Source organism: Taeniopygia guttata, chromosome 2 (assembly GCF_048771995.1).
Source record: "Taeniopygia guttata chromosome 2, bTaeGut7.mat, whole genome shotgun sequence".
NCBI lineage: Eukaryota > Metazoa > Chordata > Aves > Passeriformes > Estrildidae > Taeniopygia > Taeniopygia guttata.
Window position 1 is genome coordinate 131,036,026 of NC_133026.1, and position 17,967 is coordinate 131,053,992.

General features: G+C 40.7%; 1 protein-coding gene across 3 annotated transcripts; it reads right to left on the bottom strand.

The window, feature by feature from the left end:
* Positions 1 to 1,365: 1,365 nt before the first annotated feature.
* PABPC1 (poly(A) binding protein cytoplasmic 1) lies at positions 1,366 to 17,251 on the bottom strand. Of its 3 annotated transcripts, none has more exons than XM_002200232.6 (15): positions 16,574 to 17,251; positions 11,851 to 12,044; positions 11,643 to 11,758; positions 9,695 to 9,834; positions 8,345 to 8,439; positions 6,689 to 6,826; positions 6,497 to 6,592; positions 5,800 to 6,072; positions 5,521 to 5,614; positions 5,266 to 5,376; positions 4,137 to 4,291; positions 3,629 to 3,713; positions 3,333 to 3,463; positions 2,942 to 3,037; positions 1,366 to 1,807 (listed from the first exon to the last, which is right to left on the bottom strand). In XM_002200232.6, the coding sequence occupies exons 1-14, from the start codon at positions 16,764 to 16,766 to the stop codon at positions 2,945 to 2,947; spliced, it is 1,914 nt and encodes a 637-aa protein (XP_002200268.2). In that variant the 5' UTR covers positions 16,767 to 17,251; the 3' UTR covers positions 1,366 to 1,807; positions 2,942 to 2,944. The 3 variants fall into 3 exon arrangements, with proteins under 3 accessions (XP_002200268.2, XP_072780959.1, XP_041569931.1); XM_072924858.1 differs by lacking the exon at positions 16,574 to 17,251 and adding an exon at positions 16,260 to 16,331; XM_041713997.2 differs by lacking the exons at positions 1,366 to 1,807; positions 2,942 to 3,037; positions 3,333 to 3,463; ... (5 more) ...; positions 6,497 to 6,592; positions 8,345 to 8,439 and having other exon boundaries at positions 6,700 to 6,826; positions 16,574 to 16,900.
* Positions 17,252 to 17,967: the final 716 nt, after the last annotated feature.

Here is a 17,967-nt window from a genome sequence, read left to right on the forward strand (position 1 = left end):
CACTCCCATTATGGCACTAAGTAATTTTAGGTCATTAAAACTGTCTCCAAAGTTTAAATGCTTTTATAGTTGACATTACATAAAATCAAGGTTATACATTCAGCCTCTTAACATGGACATATCTTGCTTGAACTGCCTTTTTTGCAGGATTTACCAACCAGTTTCAAAAATTCTTAATTCTAGTCACATACCTCAGCAAGACTGCAAACTAAAGACTATCTCAGTCTGCTGCCATCAGGGCAGGACTGAGTGTAAGAATTACATAAGTTTAACCTAATGCTTTTTACAGCAAAGGATTTTAATTCGATTCCATTTACACCAGACCAATTTCACCTCATTACGCTAGGCTTATTTCTCGAATTCTGTAACAGAAAACCTGAAATTTTCCCCTTTGCAAGAGTGGAAAAATAAGGGGGCTCCTGAACTGTCTTTTAGGGACTTCAGAAAGCATACTAAAGGACTTTGACTGCAATAGAGAACACTGGCATTCCCACCACACAGATTTCAGAGACTTCCAGAACAAACTAACCCCTTCTTGTGAATTCCATAGAATCTGTATTCTTTACATATAGTAACTGAAACCTAGCAGACTGCAGTAGCTACCAGTCATGCCTTCTGGTCATGCCTTCCTCCACAACTAACAGATCTTTGTGCCTCTTCCCCACCCCAGCCAGCCAGCTTTTACCCTCTTCTTTGTAAAAGCAGGACATGCCACTTTCACTGCTTCATTTCTCCTTCTGCATTATCGATTTTGAACAAGCTACTTATAGAGTCAAATATGGGCTAACTGCATAGAAAATACCCTTTTTTTATTCCACAGGTCTGCAGAAAGGGGAAAACAAAAAAGCAAGGCAGCAACTGTAGGATAATCCATCTGTGGATGGACAAACTTCAGTGTATCTGCTAATTTACACAGTGAAAGCTGTTTTACAACAAAAGCAATTTTACTGTCTCTTGTTTATGCATTTAACACTTAGCTTGATTAAGCATTTAAGTATTAATCCCGCAAAACTCCCAACCTCAGTATGGTTTTGTAGCAAATGAAAAAGCTCATGTGTTACTGCTGCCTCTTCCCACTTCAGTGCCATTGGCCATTTCACTGCAAACCCCTTTAGGGACACAAACTGACTTGAAGACCCCCATCAGCCCTGAGTGAAGACAGAATTATTTCTGTGCTATTGTACACTAGACCAGATTCAGATCAAGCAGCAATTTATTAAAAAAAACCAAACACTTCCCCCCTCCCTTCACTTCTATTATTTAGAAGACAGTCTACAGGTGTAGTCTCTACAATCCACTAAAACATACTATAGAATGACAAGTGAATGAAAAGCACACTGTACAAAAGAAACCATCACAAGTAAGTCAGTGTTTAAGGAATTTTTATTAAACCAAGAATTTTATAATCCAAATTATGTTTCTTTGCTCAGCTATCAATTCTCACTGTCAACTAAAACAGTGGTGATAATCTGAGCTTTTCCACAGTAAAGAATTACAAAATTAAAGAAAGGAATGCTTTAAATTTTTGTACTGTGCTGAAAATTCTTTTCCCCTGGGTTTAAAAAACATTAATTTGTATTTTTTATTTTACTATTTTTTTTAAAAATTTTAGATCAATAAGTAATCTAGGACTAGCATCTGTTTTGCTAGCCCCGGCGTTGCTCTGTACGTAAGCTTCAAAGTTTCCTTTCCTTTTTTTATTTATTTTATATTTTGCAATGTTTTTCTCAATATTTAATAGTTTTTCCATGTTTAGATTTTTTTTTCTTCGGTGAAGCGAAGTTCTAGATTGTAGTCCCGGATAGCTCTGTAAAGAAAAACAACGCTGTTATGCTTCAAAAGCAGTACCTTGTATGTTTTCTGACATGTTTACTACTGCATACCATGCAGCACTCTGGGCTTTCACTGTTTCAATGATATCAAAGTTCTTTAGAAACAAGAGTATGAGAGGTCCTCACACTTTTTAGGGGACACAAAGGTTTTCAAAAGCCTGTGATCCTTGACAAGACAACACTGACTCTAGAACTGGACAGTCCCTCAGACAGCACTGCTTTAAGCACAACGTTACTGTGATTGACTATGGGGTATCTCTACTTTTGAGGCTCATCAACTAACTACCCTAGCAATATTTTCAATTTCCAGTTACTAAAACATCATGGAGCAGATGGAGTAATGGTCTTAAAGTATGGGCATCTTAGTTCAGGAGAGACAATCTATTCAGCACTTATTTCCACAAACACAAATGTGTACAAATCATGACTTGAATTCTTCCTCCAAAAGGAAAAATGTTATGTGATTAAATGTTAAATTAGGCACCCTCAAATGCTATCTACAAATGTGGAAAGTAAGTTCACAGGCAAAACCTAACTAGACAAAAGAGATAACAGATTCCTTTTTATCCACAACTTCACATTTTTTCCCTGTCAAAATTGTTAAGGTACCACCATTTGCTTCTGTCATGCACAGTTAAGATACCAACCCGCAGAAGGCAATGCAGAAAAATCACTATTTTAACTGACATTAAATTCACCCAAATGTGAAGTTAAGACAAGATACAGTTTAGTTTTCACTTATTAGACAATTTTAGAATTTGGTAAGTATATACAAGCTACAGTGTAAATAAGCTCTTTTAATTTCTAAGGAAAAAGGGGTACCATTTTAAGCTTATTTCAATTCCACAAGTTGCTCTTAATAGTATGAATAGCAGCATTTGACAGAACTGGCTATTTTTGCACACATGCCTCGAACTAACGCCAGCTAAATATATTGTTAGAAACAATGCTACGTCAGTAGTTTTTGCTAACCAAGTGAGCACAGAAGTTTGTTTATCATAGCTGCTACTTCCTCTGGCTGACACAGAGCCTGGACACAGGCTGCTTACAAGGCCACAGACAAAACACCTGCCTTAGTCAACCTATGGAACTACAGCAGCCAAACTTACTTATTAAACACTTGGAACCCCAGTGGGATTATTAACTGCCTTTTGAGCAGCCTCTTTAGCTTGGTGGGCTTGTAGTACGGCTACAGCTTCATCAACCTGTTAAGTACAAATGAAAACTTAATTAAGGGAAGCTCAGCATTTTTTGTATATTTAAGTTAATAATACAGTGGAAATTATACATATAAACAATGCCTACATTGTTGAAAAGAAAAATGAGAACATTACAATTCCAGCTGATGCAATATAAGTCACTGTCACCCTCTGAAAGAGGATACTCTTGCCCTGAGCCACCACTGCATTGCTGTTACTCCACTGTGCCAGCACTAACAACTGTTAGATCAATGTAGACTTAAGCACCTACAGAATCAGTGCAAGGCAAAAGTCCACCTACCTTCGAACGAAGAGACTCAGGAGACTCCAGCATGTGGAGGAGTTCAGAGTTGTCAATCTCCAACAACATACCAGTGATCTTACCCGCCAGAGTAGGGTGCATGCTTTGAATAAGGGGGAATAGACGTTCACCTAGAAAGAAGAAAGTTAGTCAGGGACAAATCCAGCCTAAATTTAAGGGATAAAGGAAACAAACTTGTTCTACTGTTAAAACCATTTACTCTGCATTTCAAGACTGAAAAAATGTACTTAAAACTGTCCTTCTACAATGCACAGAGAAAGGTATCATGTACGTACCTAACATCTGCTTTTGTTCTTGTGGAGGGGCAGAAGCCAACATGGAAGCAGTCAAGGGTTCCTGACCTTGCACATGGACAGCAGGCTGCAAATTAATATTTGCAAATTAAACCCTGACTCATAATTAGGTGCAGCTTCAAACAGCCAATATTTCACAACTCAGCATACACAATGCCTACAGTGTCAGAAACATCAAAGAAACTAACAACTATGCCTGTTGAATCAAATATTACTAGTTAGAGCTGAGTGATGATGCTGAAGATTATTAAAAAGTGCTCCACTGAGGAGCAAACACAAGAATTTATGCTAAGGTATGAGGGGACTGAAAAGAGCAAAGCAATATGGGATCATATCCTGTCCCAGGTGGACTTCAAATATACTTAAAACTCCCTAGTGCTTTTACTCTACTGCCATGATGCAGAGCCTGAATTGCCCTCCCATCACCCTCACCACCTTCCTCTGCAAAGAACATCAGTGAAAGCACGGAGCAGTTCCCCAGATCACATACCTGCTGCATAGCAACCTGCGGCTGCGTGTTGAGGTGCTGCTGAGGATTGCGCACACCCGCAGCGTATTTGTACTGTGGTACCGTGCGCACGGCAGGAGTGGCCGCAGTAGCTGCTGCTGCAGGACGTGGACCCATCGTTTGTGTTGATGTATTAGCTGAAAAAATAGTAACAGAATTCCATATGTGAATAATTATTATTATAATTATTTTGCCCAACAAACCAATTTGAATCAAATACCTAATTAAGGTATTGTGTTACAGATTCATCTTAATAGTATTGTCAACTGTCACATCACTGGTCACATACAAAGGTTCAAACTTGAAATTTACTGGCTGCTGATTTCCAGTCACCTCATTCATGAATTGCCCTTTTTACATGCTACTGCAAGAAGATCCATGATAAAAAAATCTACTTTGTTTGAGTAGTAATATAATTTCATTATAAGCTAAAGGACATTTGATTTCCTGAGCACATTATGTCAGTCATTCTAAAAGAGATACTTTTAGGAAGTAAATGGCTGTCTGATAACATTCTGTGAGAATTATGCCTTCAGAGAGGTTGTGGACTCCCCATCCCTGGATATGTGCAAGACCAGCCTGGATGGGGCTCTGAGTACCCTGGTCTAGTGGAGGGTTCCCTACCTCTGACATGGGGGCTGAACTACATACGCTTTAAGGTTCCTACCAACCCAAACCATTCAATGATTGCAGTCAATTCTGGTTCAGTGATATGCAGATTTTGCATTCATGATACTGGCTCACAATAATAAAGTATGTATATGTAAAATATAAAAAAATTACTAAGAGCTAAAATTGTGTCATCTCAATATTTCTACATGCAACGTATTATTACAATTGCTACAACTATGTTTAGAAATGGCAGAAGCCATCTTACAGTATTACTGAAGTACACACAAGAATAAGAGCTTCATCCTGAAGACATAGGATCATAGCTGGAGTTTTTGCTGGGACAGTATTTAAAGCAATTACTAGAAGGTGATATTAGCTTATTCATTAGGAATATCACACGTGATATTAAACTTACTAATGTTTATTTTGCGAGACCATGCTGAACCAGCAAAATTTGAACAGAAGCCAAATACTTAAAGTTTGCACAAATGAAACTCACCAACACGCTGCGTTGACATGACTCGTGGAACTTGGGAAGAAGCTGGTCTCATGGTGCTGAACGGTGGTCTGGGTGCTGCTGGGCGGATCGCACCAGGCATGTTTTGGAATGCTATTGTTTAAAAAAAATATACTGTTACATGCTGAAACACTGAGTGATGACAGCATGACAAACAGAAGACTAATACAGCAATGCCGTGAAAATCTATCTGGAAATTTACCGCAATCACTGGAAAGAGCTAAAGAAGTGACTTACGATGAGGTCTGGCACCCTGAGCAGTCCAGCGAGGACTAGGTCTAGCAAGTTGAGCGAGCTGATTAGTAGGATAGTACGCAGCACGGTTCTGAGTCTGCCAAACACAACAACATCCCTTAACTTTGCTGTCTGTGAAGGGCATGCTGAACAGCCCCACACCCTCCCACTAAGAGATTAAAATGCTGAAATCAGACACATGCTAACCATTCTATTTACTGTTATATCTAAGCAGATTTTATATGTAATACAAAATATTCAGTTACTCATCTCTACACGTACCTGAGGAATAGCTGCCATGAAGTATCCTGAAGGAGGTGCTGGCTGGTAGGGGTTGATTACAGGATTAGGTACTGCTCTTACACTTGCCATCCTCTGCATGTACTGGTTGGTGAGATGAGCTTGGCGCTCCTCTTTACGTTGGGCTAGAGCTACATATAATGGTTTAGTAGCCACTATTCTACCATTCATTTCTGTGACTGCTTTGGTGGCTTCTTCTGGTGACGAAAAGCATACAAATCCAAATCCTTTGCTGCGGCCACCTTCCATCATCACCTGACAGTACAAAACTTAGTTTTAAAACTAAATCTTCTGTGTCACACCTATTCAACTTGCATGAGTTTCTTATTTCAGCTTATTAGAAGTGAGACCACATGTTTGTTTTACTGAGTATTTTATTAAAATGAATATTATTGTGTTTAATAGCTAACTGTTACCTGAATAGAGATAAAAATATCAATAAAATAATAATGAGCACAATATTGCACTGAAAGATGTAATTTTTCTCACTTTAGTCTCACTACTTAATTTCAAGAAAGGATGATCATATGGCATTTAACCTGACATGTACAATAATCAAGAAAGCAGATGCCCACATTTACAGTGCGTCACATCTGTTACTGAATGAAATTAACTTTTCTTTGGTGACAGATCACTACTTATTTTCAGAGAACAGATGAGCACAATCTATGAACTTTACCTTTGCACTAGTGATTGTACCAAATGGAGAGAACTCTTTTCGGAGACGCTCATCATCGATCCCATCATCAAGATTTTTCACGTAAAGGTTTACACCCTAAGAAAACAGGCAAGTTATTTTTAAAACCAATTGTTCTGTGTAAATCTCAGAACATCATATAATAGAGTTAGCCCTCTTGATTTAAAACTGAACCTGGTATCTGGTGATCCTGTCCTGCTTCATTTGTTCAAACTTGCGCTTCAGCTCCGTCTGTCTTTCCACCTTTTTCTGAGCCCGGCCAACATAGATTTGTTTTCCATTGAGCTCTTTCCCATTCATTTCATCTACAGCCTTCATTGATAAACAAGAAGTTAGCAGTGCTTTGTACTCCAGCATTTTTCAAACAAACAAAAAATGCAATTCAAATTCAAAATCTACATAAGTATTCTAGAAAAAGAGCAACTCCATCTTAAAATACCACTAATTGAAACAAAATGTCCCAAGACTTCCTCACTTATGGTAACATGAAAACCGTTTTCCAAGTATGCTTCTGTCCTGTTGAAGACAAGTCACAAGGGATGCAAACACTTTTTTTTTAATATGGAGCTGGAGAAAAAAAATCCAAGTTGCAAGAACTATTTCTCCAGCCTTATCTTGCTAATGGCAGAGAAAAGCAAATAAAGAGTAAGCAAATAAAGTTGAAAATCTTTAATTCACCTAGTTCTGTCTTTAAAAGTAACACCTGAAACTGTAATAGCTACCAGATCTTTCTATACTAAATGTTAAGCTACAGATGATATGTACACTTTTTTTTTTTAGTCTTTCATTAAGGAAATAATTAGAAGTATGAAAATGTGAACTTCTTCCCTTCATACTGTTTTGAGTTACAACTCTTCAGATGTAAAACTCTGGCATGTATTTTACTCAATTAATTTAAAACCAGAAGTTGCCAGTTTATTGCATATGTTTATGATCAAAGCCATTAGACATTTTTACAGAGATACTGGAATTTTATGTTATTCAAAACACCATGTGACTGACTACAGTAAGAGAAACTATTCATCAATTAATGTGTGCAAGACTGAAAAATGAAGATGTTCTAAAGACAATCAGGATTTGTTCTAAAATCTGGCTTGTACACTTGCAGTATAGACAAATCACCTTTGCTTTTGAAAAGCAAACTTTGTTCTGTACTGCATTTTTTTCCTGATGCCATGTCCCTGCTGTCACAGTAAACTGACATATCAAACCAAACAGTTGACAAAACATTAAGTTAAACAGCATACTGCCATGATATAGACATTTACACGAATAAAAAGGACCCTTTTTCCAAAGTTACCCCTCAGAGTAAAAGCAACATTACAGGGCTCTATGACTATTCTCTCACCGTTATGCCAAACATGCTTTATAAAACTAATAGCTTTCCTGATGACTTTGCAGAAAACACAATTCTTTCTGCCTTTTGTGCAAAAGGCAGAAAGGCACAAAAATTTTGTGCAACCAAACTGGATGCAGTGATTCAGAGATGTAGTAATTCACTATGCTGTATATTGCTCAGCATGCAAGAGTCCAAATATATCACTAAGACCTTTAAGCCCAGCTACAACAGGTTTTAAAATTATTTAAGATTTACCATTTTTACACTAGTTCCAGCTGTATCAGAATATCTTGACTTAATAGGCTTCTCAGACCAATTGACATTTGCTCATAGGAAAGCATTCTAAATGACAGAAACTCTGCTAAGTAATTTAGGCAGTGAGCACCTCTTTTTGCAGTGTCCTTGACCAATTAAAAAAACTTAAGCACTCGATGAAACATATTATTTGGGTCTCAGTGACAGGATTCCTAAAATTAAATCCAAAAGCTTACTTTTTGGGCATCTTCATGTCTTTCAAAACTAACGAAGCCAAAGCCTTTGGATTTTCCACTCTCATCAGTCATAACTTTCACACTTAGAGCAGGACCTTAAAAGAGAAATATTTATGCTTCATATACAGTGTATTCTTCTCACCTTTTGAACATCCTCTTTAGAAGATAGTATTTAGTTTATTTCACTTGTATTACAAAGGACTCCTGCACTAATAATAGTATCAAGTAAATGTCATCCATTAATATGAAATTACTAATTTACCCTGATGAAGTTCAGCAACTATGGCTGCAGTTCATCATGCTGAATTTATTTTCTAATGTATTTTCAACCAACATTTCACCTCAAAGTGAAAGAAAATTTCACCACAAAGTGAAAGAAAATTGTTTCATCATTAAAGATTTTGATACTTGATAAGTATTAGTGTTTCCATGCTTTGAAGCAGGTACTGAAAAAGCCAGAGGAAGGCCTAGCAATTAGGTACACGTTTCACTACTTATCCTGGTGAAAGGCCATCCTAGTTCAGCAGTGCCATAACCTCTGAAAAATTGCAGTTCACAGACTCAATTGGAAATAGCCAATTTAGCTGTAGCAGCTAAATTCGCTACTGTTTTTCAACCCCTGATACTTGAATAGCAGAAAGGAATTTCCTTTTGGTGTTCTTTAGGGCTGCTACAGGGTATCTGTTGTACGAGGCTTTCCCTTGTTTTACATAATAGCCACTGGAGAACAGCAAAAACAAACAGGAAAGAAAATTTTTAAAAAGTGAGATTGAAAATAAAACGTGAAGAATCTCTAATGGCATTATGGGATTTTCTATTCTGATGGTAACACATCATATACATTACTACATCATGGTCATATGTCCACCATAATTTTGCCCTGTGTGTAACTGAGGATCGAGGCAGAATCTCATAGCTTGGTGCTGGAATAGCCCCTTATAATTTTCTATTAGGTCAACCACAACAACGCAACTGAATAACAGGGGTAAGTTTGCAGGTCAATGAAGGCAGTAGTAAATTCATTAGTCACACATCCTGTAAGTGCATTTATAAAATCAATCTGTACTAAATCAGAGAACATTGCAGAACCCATGGACACATTACTTCCAGATTACTGAAAACAGTTCTGATGGCAGGATTAAGTATGATATTCTGCCTACTTAAAATTCAGTTATTACAGCATTTTTGAATCTGAAACTGGAATTAAGTACCAACTTTTCAGTAACCCTTATTACATTTCTACATCAACAACAGATAGCCCTGATTTCTTGTATTTCAAGGCACTGTACAGATAAGATACATGTAGTAAATTTGAGTTCATGTGTGTTTATATAAACATTAAGACATTACCAAACTTGCCAAAGAGTTCCTTAAGTCTCTCATCATCCATGTCTTCTCCAAAATTTTTGATGTAAACATTGGTGAATTCTTTTGCTCTGGCTCCAAGCTCTGCCTCACGCTCCTTGCGGGATTTAAACCTTCCAACAAATCTGGTTGCAAGAAGAACAGAGTAATACAGATTAAAGCAAGTGTCTCAAGGTTTAAAAATTTACTTTAATTCTCTGGCATTGTATTTTATTCCTCATCAGTCTTCTTCACTATAGGTATGAAATTCTTTAGATAAAATATTTATTATAAAAGTCAGAAAAACAACTCCACTGTCCTTTGCTACACCAGCATGTTTATCCCAGTTACAAGGCATGAAAATGCTTTCAAGCCATTGGTGAGATTGTTCACTCTTACAAAAGAGCCTTTGACAACAAGAGCTCAACAATGGAAAGAGTACTAAGAGGCTGAACAGAAATTCTAGATAACAGCATAATCCCTCTGCCATGCTAAAAGCATGGCAGCCTAAAAGCAGTTACTGGTCTCTGATTCAGTTTTTAAGCAAGAGATATTTAACTAACTGTCCCTCCCCTCCCTAACACACCTCTCCAGCCTGTATCAAAGACTTTGTTTCTAGGCACAGGGAAATAAATAGTTCTACTTGCTCTTGAGTCAAATACCATTGTGCAAATTGGCTGGGAACACCAGTGGTTACTTCATACTGGCAGAACATGAACATAACATTCTGCAGCCCAAGGACATGCCCTAGCACAGACTGTACATGGCTGACACTGATTTCTGACTGTAGCAGACTCCCACTTTCAAATTCTACTGTAGGCGCTAACTTTATAGTCACAAATTTGGCAAATGCAATACAGCAGCACACAGTCCCTCAGTAATTTTTAAAATTTGACAATTTTACCGAATTTATAGCAATTGAGTATAGTAAGAATGAAAGTGCAATGTGTTCAGCAGATTTTGGTAGTGAAGTGTTTAAATTTATTTCTAAAAGACTAGTCTGAATAGAAATTCAAAGCAAAATTAACTCTCATGATATATTTTACTCCTGTGCTCTTATGACTGCACATTGATCATTTTTACTAATTTGAACTTGTATAACAATGGACACTGAATAAAAACATCCACAATATGTCAGCCAAGAATAGAACAAGCAGGAAAACTGAAGTTTCAAAACATGTGTTTTCCCTGTCTTGATCTATCCATCTCTACATATAAAAATAATCCATGATGGTAAACTGATGCTGATTTCCTCTTTTCCTTTTTCCAAACCCTCCCAAGTATCTAGAAAGCTGTTTTTTGCAATTATATCAAACACCATAATGATCCCTTAGGCATAGCTGTGAGGCACAGTCACTTCCCCAGCCTAAATATTATTAAAGAGATTGCCAAATAATATTTTTCCTACAATGCAGAATAGTGATAATTTTTAAAATGTTATACTTCTCTAAGTTTTATTTTCTACTCCCTAGATATGCCTACTAACAGACATTAATACAAAAATATGAGTCTAATCTGACCACTCTTTAGTGCCAAGTAAGCACCCTTTAGTGTTAGGTATCAGCTGTCTCCAAGCGTATGGATAACACACTTACCTCACTACTTTTATAAAGGATGTATTATTCAGAATACTCAATTGATTGTATTTTATCTCAGACCAGTAAGATCAGAAAACCAGGGAAGATCCCACATCCTCATTACAGTACTGGCTTGTAAGAGAATTAATACAGTCACTTTTTCCTCCAGAGTCCATTATTTGTCTTTTTGAACTTTGACAGATTCCAGAACAAGCAGGTGACACAATTCTTAAAATTCCTAGCACTAAAACTCTACATCTTCTTAAAATTAGAAATTTTCAGAACAACCTTTTCTTTCTAGGTAAGCTTTTAAATCTTTGTCTGCCCTAAACTGAATTTCAGTTTGCTGATCCCCAAATACTTATTTATGTACTTACACTTTGCGATCATTAAGCAGCATACCATTCATTTTTTCAATAGCTCTTTCTGCAGCTTCTTGTGTCTCAAAATGCACAAATCCATAACCCTTGGATCCATTTTCATCACACACCACCTATTAATGAAAAATCTTGTTGTAGTACCCATGGAATGTTTCCAGCATAAACTGAGGAGTTTCTGTGTCAATACATTTTATTTTCCACTAACCTTACAAGACAGGATGTTCCCAAAAGCAGAAAATGTGTCATACAAAGCTTTGTTATCAATTGATTTGTCCAAGTTTTTGATGAAGATGTTTCCTACACCGCTTTTGCGTAGAGATGGATCGCGCTGAGACCACATGATGCGCACCGGTTTGCCTTTAATGACATCAAAGTTCATGGTGTCCAAAGCTCGTTCAGCTGCAAAAAACATTATGGAATTAGTACAAAATGCTAGTTATCTTAATAAGCACATAAATACCAGCTGAAGTACTATTCTTAATAATATTTTTATTATTTCAAGTCCAGTACCATCACCAAGCTACAAACCCAAGCCTCCAGTGTACCCTGCTGTCTGCAAGGAAGAACTGGCAGAAACTCATCAGCAAAAGCTGCACTTTGGAAGGAGCACAAGTCAGCTGAGAAAGCTGCAGAAATCTCATTAACCCATAAGACTAGATCTATGAAAAGATGCTATGGTGACAGGAGAAAAAGCAGCAAGTGGCAGCTGTTATAAAGTTTTAACATTTGTGAAAATCAGCTGGCTTCTCCCATATCACACAGATGTATACTGTGTCAATGAGAATGCTTTTAGGGGTACTGCTTGTGCCTATACAAAGTCTTTTGCAAATATTAACATAAGAACACCTACAACACCAATTCCCCTAAACTAACAAAATTTCTTTGCTAGATGGACATTCAAGCTTCATTCAGGCAGCTATTCCATACAACTTCCTCAGTGACGAAAAAGATCTGTAATGAAATTCTGGGCAAGAGACAGTTCAAAGAGATTCAAAACTAGCACTTACTTAGTTTAGAAAATCTGAAATGATGCATATATTTTAAAAGCTCACAATGAAATACATATGAGCTCAATGAAGGAGCAAGCATTAAAACATCAAACCAGGGTAATGTAAACTAGGTTTTGTTACTCCAATTGAGTAGTTTTTCCAGTAGAACTCCAAAACTAACTTTTCAAATCCTTCATGTAAAATTGCTTGTGTATTTAGATGGGGAAGTATCAAGACTTGCACATTTTTCACATCTCTCCAAAGCCACAAGACATGTCTGTGATGTTATAACTCATCTTGTGTATTTAAGAACAAAAGAGCAATAGTTCTCAAGTACAGAAGTTCCTTTTCATCCTTGCTCCTGTAAGTCCGGAAGAACACTGAAAAGAGTCCCAATAAATACCTGAAGTCACTCCCATGGGTACTAACTCACTTCACTGTAATTTGCAAATATCAAAACAATATGATGTTAATAAGACTGAAATCAGCTTAGTGATAGTTTAAATACAGCAACCATGTCAGTTAATTTTTTTTTGGGGAGGACCAAGGGCCAATCACATAGTGAAAATCCTTATTTAATGTTTTTGTTCTTTAATTGCTGCTTTTGTCTTGAGCTGTATTGTTGCATGCCACGGCCAAAGACAATTTGCAGTGAGCCTGGGATTCAGCTGATATACCATGTTTTATATCCTTTCTTGAGACATTTTAATATTAAAAATAAATCTTAATATTATATTCTCTGAAAGACATATAAAGAGGTGGTCATCTAACATTTTAATGGGAAAAAGATTATTGATACTATTACCATATTCACATGACAATAGCAACTCAGCAACTTATTTAAACTGAAGCCAAAAAATTACATGCCAGTCTTCTAAATAAGTTAATAAAGCTTTCAAAAACTTTAACATAAATTAAGCAGGGGAGAGAAGGCAACCTAGATGGAGTTAATGAGAAAGAAAAATTATTGGAAGGCTCTATACTACAAAAGGGGAGGGGGGAAGAGACGAAAAAAAAAAAAAAAAAAGGAAAAAAGAAAAAAAAAAAACTGTGGATATCAGACTGGCCACAATAGAAACTTGTAAGACTTCACTACTGCCCTGAAAGTCATTGGAGTTATTACTGCCAGCATCAATAGATGTGCCAGCAACAAATAGTTCATTATTTCCAGAAGTAGTAACAGGGCTTCCTTTACTTGAAAAGAGGCTTTTCTAATTCATGCTAATTGCTTCTAGAATAATCCTGACACTCCTCATAAATGTGTGTTCCTAGACACATTTCCCAGCCATCTGACTGAAAGCATGTCCATGGGTCCTTAGCAAACATTACCACTCTTAACAAATAGTGAGCCTGTGTCTTAGACCAGCACAATTTCTCCACAAGGACAGCATGGAAACTTCCAACAGCTCTCCTCATCTCTCTTTTGGAGATTTTTAAGAAGAAATTTAGTTTCTTCTGCCGAATCGACACCACATTGTCTTTCCATTGTAGATTTTTAAACACTACTAGACTCCATCTACAACCAGGTACAAGCTACTCTCATTAAAATTCCCAACGAGTGAAACTGGCTCACTTTCATTACATTTCAGTCATAAAAGGCTGCGCCAGTTGCAGGAGGCAGCTCCATTCAGCAGTGAACTTGTTACCAATGGACACACCTACCCGGGCTGTACTTCTGCTGATTCTGCTGAAGCTCTCATTGAATGACTCACCAGCTCCCATTTTAGTCGTGAGCAACTGGACAGTCCACTTTAACAATTTCAAAATCACTCAGAATATACACATAATGCCAACCTGTGCTAAAGGTAAACAGCAATAACTATGAAACAAAAAAAACCTCTGGAAACCTGACTATTCTAAAAATCCAAAGGATTCTGATGCAGTTTCAGATTACTCAAGAATGTTTCCAGTTTAGTGATTAAACAAGATTGCCCGAGTTTTACTCCAGACTATGACTCAAATTCAGAAAAGTCACAACTCTGACATGTGTGCATACCTCACACATGTGTCATCAGGCCTAATTAGTTTTTAGAAGGGCTTTGAGATCCCTCGTTTATGGACAGCTGATTATGTCAAGCACACCTTCAAAGCTATTTTTGAAAACCCAAGGTAGTTGTTACTTGCTGTTTAATAAGCACAGCCTGAAGTGTAGCTAAAAATTTGGCCAAACCAATAAAGTGTATCTAGTTTGGAAACAAATGATGATTGTAAGAATAACCATTCATCCTCAAAACTCCTATTTCAAGATTTCTGTAAATGGACATAGTGACCTAAAAAAAGCCCCCAGCAAATGCTTTCTAGATATTTGCCAAGAATACAAAATTCTGAAAAATCTTGAATAAGAACAATCGTGCAATACTATCAAAGTATATTTTAAACAACTGCTTCCAGATATGTACTAGACGCAGGTTTGATAACGATGATAAATACTTTTAGCTGAATTGGACTAGTTAGAGTAAAATATGTGTACCTCCCAAAGCCTGAAAAACACAACATTTGGAGTAACAGTACCTTTCTAAGAGCCATATTCAAAAACTGAAGCACTGCCCAGGTGAAAAAAGCTGTTTGTTCCCACGTTTGACAAAGTACAAACCAAGTCACAAAATGCACTGGTTGCTCAACTAATGACAATGATAAAAGTCAGCCCTTATGGAACTCTGTCAATACTAAGGACAAGCAGCATCTGAATCACCTTTACCTTATACCCCGACATTATTATATTACAGTATTGGGCTGTGCTAACCCCTTATTTTTCTGAGAAACTGTACCAGACATTTTTATTTAATGAAAGTAAAGTATGTCAAAACAAACATTCAAATAGTCTCATCCTAAAGAACGGCTGAATAAATCAAAAGCTCACTGAACTAAGAGAGCTGATAACAGGTGGAGTATACGCCTATTAAGAAGATGAGGCAGTAACTTTTACTACGTACATACAGATACCATCGGTACACCGAAGCCTGATCTGATAATGGCTGTATGCTAAAGCTAACTCTGAAAACCAGTTAAATCTAATTGCTTGAAATGTTTGCAATTTAAGTATCTCACTTTCATATGCTTGAAAATAAAACCATTATAATGGAAAACTGTTTACTTAACTGTACTTGAAATCACATATCTTCTAGCTGGCCAATTTTTTTTATTGGACTCCACAAGATCTAGAACCAGTTACAGTAGGTTCTTTTAGTGAAACACCCTCCAAATGGATCACACTATTTCCCAACATGACCGGAACTGAACAGAAAGTTCCTTTACTGATATAACTTTGGAGAAGCAGTGTGAAAACGCTTCATGAAAAAACAAGTTTCATTAAAACGCGACTTGCTAGAAGTAATGTCAGAGAATTTTCTGCGCGGAGACACGAATGGAAGCACAGCTCAGGCTCCAGCTACATAAGGAAGAAGAAGCACAAGCAGGCCCCAGTAGTTTAATGTCCTCCCTGCACGTGACAGACCTGCCATGGTGTTTTAACAAACGCTTCGGCCTGGACGCCTGTGAAACTACCCAGCCACGCCAGTGCGTCCTACTTCCTTTTCCCGGCCTCTTAACCACGCACTCACACACACCCATCTCCTGCGTGGTTATTAAAAGGTGTTAATAACCGCGATGTTTTCCTCAAGCTAACCTTCATCTCGGACGGACGTGAAGAGCCGCCCGCACTCTCATCCACAATCCCCTCCCGGGAGCGGGGGCAGCCCCGCCGGGCCACCGGGGCTCCCCCGCCCATGGCCGGGGCCCCGCGGCCGCTCTCGATCCGCGGAAGCGCCTCCCCCCCGCTTCTCCGGCCGCCACGAGGCGCGGGCGGCCCCGCCGCCAACTTCCCCCCGCACCCCGCCGGGTCCGCCCCGTCCCGCGCGGCAAAATGGATGCGGGGCGGCGGCCGGGGCGGGGGGCAGGGGACAAATATGGCTCCGCCGGCGCCCGCGGCCCGGCACTCACCGTCGGCGGGCTGCTGGAAGTTGACATAGGCGTATCCGAGCGAGCGGCGGGTGATCATGTCCCTGCAGACGCGGATGGAGAGGATGGGCCCGGCCGGGCTGAACTTCTCGTAGAGCATGGCCTCGGTCACGTCGGGGTGCAGGTCCCCCACGTAGAGCGAGGCCATGGGGTAGCTGGGGGCGCTGGGGTTCATCCTGCCGCCGTCTCCCGGCGCGGGGGGGGCGCTGACGAGGCGGAGGCCGCGGCGGTCGGTGCGAGCGGGGCCGGCGAAGGCGGCGCGGGGCCGCTCGGACTCAACGGCTGCGGCGGGTGCGGCGGATGGGCGGGCGGGGGTCGGGTCGCGCCGTGCGGGCCGGGTGGAGCTGGCGGCGGCGGGTGCTGCGCTCGGCGGGGTCGGGCTCGCTGTGTGTCTCCTCTCGGCTGCGCCGGGTCCGGGGACTTCGCTTCACCGGGTTATTTTATATCAAACCGGCCGTTTGCGGAAAGGTTGTCGGGAAGGTTGGATGAGGAAAGAGGATTATTTTTTTAAAAGGTTTTTTAAGATTTTTGGATTTTTTTTGGCTTTTTTAAATATTTTTTTAGTAATAAATGGTGCTGCGGGGCCGGGCCGGCGTGTCCGGGTGGTCCGGAGCACACGCACTGCGCACACAGCTCCGACGGCGGCCGGGGGACAAGGGGGCGGCCGCCGCCCCGGCCGCGCTCTATATATACCCGCCCCGCCCCCCCGCCCCCGCCGCGCGGCACGCCACGCACCGCGCCGCGCGCACCGCGCACGCGCACCTGCGGACGGGGGTGGGGACACGCGCGGCAGCCGGCGCGGAGAGGCGGCTTCGGCGCGTGCGCGAGGGCGGGGCGGGGCGGGGGGGGCGGCCGCGCGGGGAGCGCGCCTGCGCCCGCCCGGCGTCACGGGGGGCGGGGCGGGTGTGGGGGCGGCTCGGCGGCAGGGCGCACGCGCGGGCGGGAGCGCACATGTGCGCGGCCGGGGGAGGGCGGGTGGACGGAAGGGCGCGTGCGCGCCGAGCGGACCAACGGCCGGGGCGGGGCGGGGCGTTAGCGGCGAGTTCGCGAGCCCCGCGCGCCCCACCCACCGGCCACCGGCCGGGCCCCGCGGGGAGCGCGCGCGCGCGCGGGTGGGGGGAGGTCGCGCGCTCGGGGCCAGAAGAGGGCGGGGCTCGCGCGGCCGCCCGGCGCGTGCGCGGGGCGCGGCGGGATTGGGGGGGCGGGGGGGGGGAAAGTTGGGAGATGCTGCGGATCCCGGAGGAATGTTGCCGCTAGGCCGGGAATAAAGCCTTAGGGGTTAGCCTTTAGGCTCTGCTCTGGCCGTTCCTTCAGTGAGGCGTGTTTTATCGCTGTGTTCCGTGCTAAAGGAGCTCGGGCTGCAGGTTGAAGGGTGT